The sequence below is a fragment of the Mus pahari genome, chromosome 2 (assembly GCF_900095145.1).
Source record: "Mus pahari chromosome 2, PAHARI_EIJ_v1.1, whole genome shotgun sequence".
In the NCBI taxonomy this organism is placed as follows: Eukaryota; Metazoa; Chordata; class Mammalia; order Rodentia; family Muridae; genus Mus; species Mus pahari.
The window spans coordinates 57,970,701-57,976,406 of record NC_034591.1 but is presented as its reverse complement, the minus strand read 5'-3'; the positions used below and the strand labels follow the sequence as shown (position 1 = coordinate 57,976,406).

General features: G+C 38.8%; 1 protein-coding gene across 1 annotated transcript in view; it reads right to left on the bottom strand.

Moving 5' to 3' along the window:
• Positions 1 to 5,706, bottom strand: part of LOC110316771 (putative RNA-binding protein Luc7-like 2) — a 59,898-nt gene that overhangs the window by 9,180 nt on the left and 45,012 nt on the right. The window contains exon 7 of the mRNA XM_029535267.1: positions 2,389 to 2,418. Within this exon, the coding sequence (XP_029391127.1) occupies positions 2,389 to 2,418 (30 nt within the window). The remainder of the gene's footprint in view (positions 1 to 2,388; positions 2,419 to 5,706) is intronic.

Below are 5,706 nucleotides of genomic sequence, written 5' to 3'. Positions count from 1 at the left end.
ACTCCAGAAGAGGGAGTCAGATCTTGTTATGGATGGTTGTGAGCCACCATGTGGTTGCTGGGATTTGAACTCAGGACCTTCGGAAGAGCAGTCGGGTGCTCTTACCCGCTGAGCCATTTCACCAGCCCAGATTTCATTTTTAGATGTATGAATGATTTGCTTGAATAAATGCCTATGAGCTATGTGCATGCCTGGTATCAACAAGGTCAAAAGAGAGCACTGGATCCCTGAGAGCTGGAATTATGGACTGCTATGAGCTCCATGTGATTGCTGAGAACAGAGGTTCGGTCCTCCGCAACAAGTGCTCTTAAACACTGAGCCATCTCTCTAGATCCTATAGAAGGATTTTGAAAGCACTTAGCTCCAGTCTATACTATATAGTCAAATGTATATATTGTAGACTTCATGTTTAACCACAATTGAATATTTCTTCAACTAAACAGAATTTTTCCTGTAGTCAAAGGCAGCTGAAAACTTGCTCTGTGTAATTGTGTAATCCTGTATTGTGTTATCTGTATAATCCTGGAGCTCTTCCTTCTGCTCCATGAGCACTGGAATTACAGAAAAACACTGGGGCTATAGGAATGTATGACACACGGTGCTAAAAACAGACACAGGAAAGCTGACTGTCCATTCATCCATCCATTTAGTGTGAGTGAAAGATTGTTTTATTTACCTGCCTGTCAAAAGAAAGATCTATCTAATCTGTCACAAGAGAAAGAACATCAGAAAAGATGGTACAGGCCTTAAATCCTGGCATTTGAGAGTCACAGGTAGCCAGATGAAGCCTGGCCTACATGGTGAGAACAGGCCAGACAAGGATACACAGTGACACTCTGTCTCAAAAGTAAAAGAGGGGCTAGGGGTGGCTGCTCTAAGAAAAGCCAGGTTCAATGTCTAGCACCGACATGATGGCTAAAACCATCTATAACTACAGTTCCAAGGGCTCTGGGCACAAAGCATGGATGCATGTAGGCAACATCCATACACTGATAAAATAATTCAAAGGAAAAATTAAGATAATTAAATCCTCTTAAAAGAAGTTTAACCAATGATGTTTTGCTTAACCACTCTTGAGCTTGTTAACCTATTTCTAACACATAACCCAACACAACTTTTAAAAATGTCAAGATAATAATATGCAAAATATTTCCTATGTACCTAACCCTTAACACATTTTATTTACAAGAGAAAAAAATAATAAAGTAAAATCGAGTTCCTGCATTGTTGGAGTTTAGTTTAAAAATAAGTTTCTAGAAATCTACCTCTAGTAAAGAAATAAGTGGAAAAGTGGGAAGTAATAGTTTACATAGAACAGGAAGAACAGGATTTTCTGACAAGATCCCACTGAAAAAGAGAAGAAGCAAATCTGCCAGCATAGACAGGAGCACTCATTCATAAAGTGCTGGAATGGGGAGCACGTTCATCATGGTGAAGGACTAGAAGAAATCTATTGAGCTACAATGACGTGAGCAAACAGGAGCACCTTGAAGACTAAGTATTTTATCATTCAAACCAGGAAGCTCTAAGCAGTGTGTTATATAAAGTGAATTTAAGTATTATCTTATGGCACATTGGACCACACTGTCACTCCACTAAAAGCTATGGCACCAGATGTGGTCACAACTCAGCATTAAGGAATATAGAGGAAGGAGAATCATGATCTCAAACAAGATCCTGCCTAGAAAATTAATGAACTCGGCATGCAGACATATGCCTGTAATCTTTCCTAACAGTCCAGAAGAAAGACCCACGAGTTCCAGAAGACAAATTAGAGTCAAACAGGGCTACACAGTTGGCTCAACAAAACTCAAAAAGAAAACCAAACAAATCCCATACAACAATGGCAGCAAAATCCCAAGTAGAAGGCTATTTGTATTTCCAATTGAATTTTGTTTTTATTTCAAATTGCCTTTAAAAAAAACTCCTGTCACATATTGTGTGTGTGTGTGTGTGTGTTAGCAAAATAGAAGGTTTTTTTTTTTTTTTTGCTTGCTCATTTAATACCAGAGTGGTAATGTACAATTCTACTTTGATAAAGGTAAGTAGTAGTTCTGATTATGTTCTGAGCAGTTACTCTTCAATTGCAATGCTCACAACTGAATTACCAAAGAGTCAGTGGTAATTTTTTGTTTCTTTTGAGGTAGGGTTCCTCTCTGTAGCCCTGGCTGTCCTGGAATTTGCTCTGTAAATCAGGCTAGCCTAGAACTCAGTAGATTTCCTGCCCCTGCCTCCTGAGTGCTAGAATTAAAATCACAAACCACCACAACCTGGCTAGACCACTAGTAATTTATTAATTCTCACTTAAGTTTAAAAGATACATAATCTAAAAAACATACATTTGAAAAATACAGCTTCACTATTATATCCATATGCTACAGTACCTACCTTTTGGGATTCTTGCTATGTGATCGGGACCTAAAAAAAGAATATCTACTTTTAGAAAAGTGACTAAAAATTTTACACTGGCACAATGTTCTGCTATACGACAATTTTCTTGAGTTCTGACTTTTATGCTACTTCTATAAAAAGAAGGCATGTACTTGAATGAGAGCCTCCCCCAACAAAACAACAACAAAACTCTATAGAATTCCCCTCCTTGTCACAGAAGTTCCTTCAACTAGGCACCTGGCTTAGAAAAGAATATACTTCTGGTGACTGAAACTGTGTGCTTCTCATAAAAACTTAATTCCCCAAAACCCACTTCCTAAACTAAAACAAAAAGAGACTATTTTTTTTCTATAGCTTTTACACTGAGCTTTTCTCTTCTAGAAACAAAGAAAATGTTTTGGTATGTAAAATGACTATTCCGAACTTATAACTTCACACTATAGTCCTAGAAAAATGTCAAGCTTACACCTTTTGTCTACTTACACAAATTATAATCTTTTATAAAGAATACAGAAAATTAGACTGTAAGAAAATTAGTATTTCTAATTGTGTGTGTGTGTGTATGTGTGTGTGTGTGTGTGAACTTGGGTGTGCATGACTTAAAAGGTTAGAAGCATTGGATCCCCTGAAACTAGAGTCACAAAAAATTATTACCTGTCCAATATGGATGCTAGTAACTAGACTCAGGTCCTCTTTGAAAGTGCAGGTACACATTCTCAATCACTAAAGACATCTCTCCAGCCTCAAAATGATTATATTCCTTCATATTTAAATAAATTTTGAGGGCTGTAAAGATGGCTCTGCAGTTAAGAGCACTGACTGTTCTTCCAGAGGTCCTAAGAGTTCAATTCCCAGCAACCAAGTGGTGGCTCACAACCATCTGTAATGGGATCCGATGCCCTCTTCTGGTGAGTATGAAGAAAGCAGCAGTGTACTCATATGCATAAAATAAGTAAATAAATAAATCTTTAAAAAAAATTTTTATGCCTGTATATGTATGTTAACCATGTTTTTTGTTAAAAAAAGTCTTTACCTACATGTGTATATGTATGTTAACCATGTGCATGGGTAAGGTCAGAAGACACTGGCTCCCCAGAACTAGAGTTATGGATGGTTGTGAGCTACCATGTGAGTGCTGCTCTTAAAACTACTGAGCCATTTCTCCAACCTCCAAATAATGCATCCCCAGATTATAATCATATAGCATACTCTTCTCATTTCCCAGTACAATGTCAGAACTCAATAAACAATTCCAATTCCATGACTAGTATGACACTGCAGTAGTTTATCTGGTGATTTGAATGTATATATAATGGCAAGCATGTTTAAAGTATGCTTTGGACTGTCTTAACTATATATAGATCTATTCATTCACTGTCTGTGCAACCAGGGGAAAGTTATATATCCTACCTTAGTTTAATCTATCATTTGTTAAGAGAGGAATAGCAATATAAATGTGATTAAGTGTAAAATGTTCCCCAAAAGTTCACATGCTGATGATCTGGTCCCCAACTGGTATATCTAAATATTCAGCGCTAACTGGATCATAAGTATTCTTACCTAATGGATAAATACTTTACTGACAATTTTTTTTAGATGTATACATGTATATTGCAAGCTTGTACATGTTCATGGAGGTCAGAAGGTTTTAGATCCCATGGAGTTGGGAGTTACAGGTAGCTGTGAACTGCTCAATGTGGCTGCTAAGAACTGAACTTGGGTCTCCTCAAAGAGCAGAAATGTTCTTAACCATTTCTCCAGCCCCTATTGACAGATTCTAATTGTTGTTAGGTTACAGAAACCAGTAGGTGCGACCTAGTTCAAAGAAGTAGGTTCTCTGCAGGGTGGTGGTGGTACACGCCTTTAATCCCAGCACTTGGGAGGCAGAGGCAGGCGATTTCTGAGTTCGAGGCCAGCCTGGTCTACAAAGTGAGTTCCAGGAAAGCCAGGGCTACACAGAGAAACCCTGTCTCGGGGGAAAAAAAAAAAAGTAGATTCTTTGAAGGGTGGGCACTATCCCTGGACCTGTCCTGAAAACATTTTGTGCATGCCTATCTTGAAGTATGCATCTTTTCTCTACCATGGCTGGTTGTATCTTTCAGCCACCAGGATGTTCTGCCTCAAACACAGGCCGGCCCACAGAAATGTAGTGAACAAACCAGGTGCTGAAACTTGAGACCACAAGTCAAAATAAATCTTTATTTTTTTTTTAAGCTGTTTTCTCAAATATTGTTTGTTTGGTTGGTTGGTTGGTTGTTTTGAGACAGGGTTTCTCTGTGTAGCCCTAGCTGTCCTGGAACTCATTCTGTAGACCAGGCTGGCCTCGAACTCAGAAATCTGCCTGCCTCTGCCTCCCAAGTGCTGGGATTAAAGGCGTACGCCACCATACCCGGCTCTCAAGCATTTTTAATAGCAATGAAAACCTAACTAACATAGTTCAGATAAACTAAGGCATATGGCTTAAAACAGAGTCTAGCATAACAAGTAAGTGATGCACTTTTTAGTTGATTGTTTCAGGAGCAGTTAGAAACCCAGCTTGTATAATTTTACACTATTTCAAAACTTTATTTTATAAATATAGTTACAAAACTTCCTCAACTTCACAATCTCAGAGCACTTAGAAAATTGTTTTAAGTTTTTTTTTTCCCCCCTGAGGTAGTCTTACACTATAGGGCAGGATAACTTTAAACTAGTTACTCTCCTGAGTCCTAAGATTACAGATATGAACAACCATGCCTGTTTTTTCATTTGGGGGAGAATGAGAACTCACTATGTAATTTACGTACTACACAGATTAAGCTAGTCTCAAAGCTGCCAATCCTTTTACTTCAGTTTCTTATGCTAGGATTATAGGTATGAACTACCATGCCAAGCTAAACATTAATCCAATAAGGTTATATTTTGCAATCAAAAGAAATTGAGGTCTTAAGGACTGAGATTGGTTTATGAGACTACCATAACTCATAAACTGGGGTAAGGATGTGAGCCTCAATAGTGTTCTTGGGGCTTCCTGTCTGGGCATGTTGGTAGCACTGCAATTCTCCTGATCTTTCACACCCAGAGGTCCCAGTTGTGCCCTGTCCACTGCTGCATCCCAAGGGTCTATAAGGTTACCTGGTACACAAGAGGTGAACTATGAATGCTGTCAGGGCTTACCTTCGTGGCACTGGGGGGAAACTCAGGCCCAGTAACCCCAGTGCAGGGGGAGTCTGAAAAAGGATTATGAAGTAATCAAATGGGGACTGGAGAGATGGCTCAGTGGTTAAAAGCATTGACTGCTCTTCTGAAGGTCCTGAGTTCAAATCCCAGCAAACA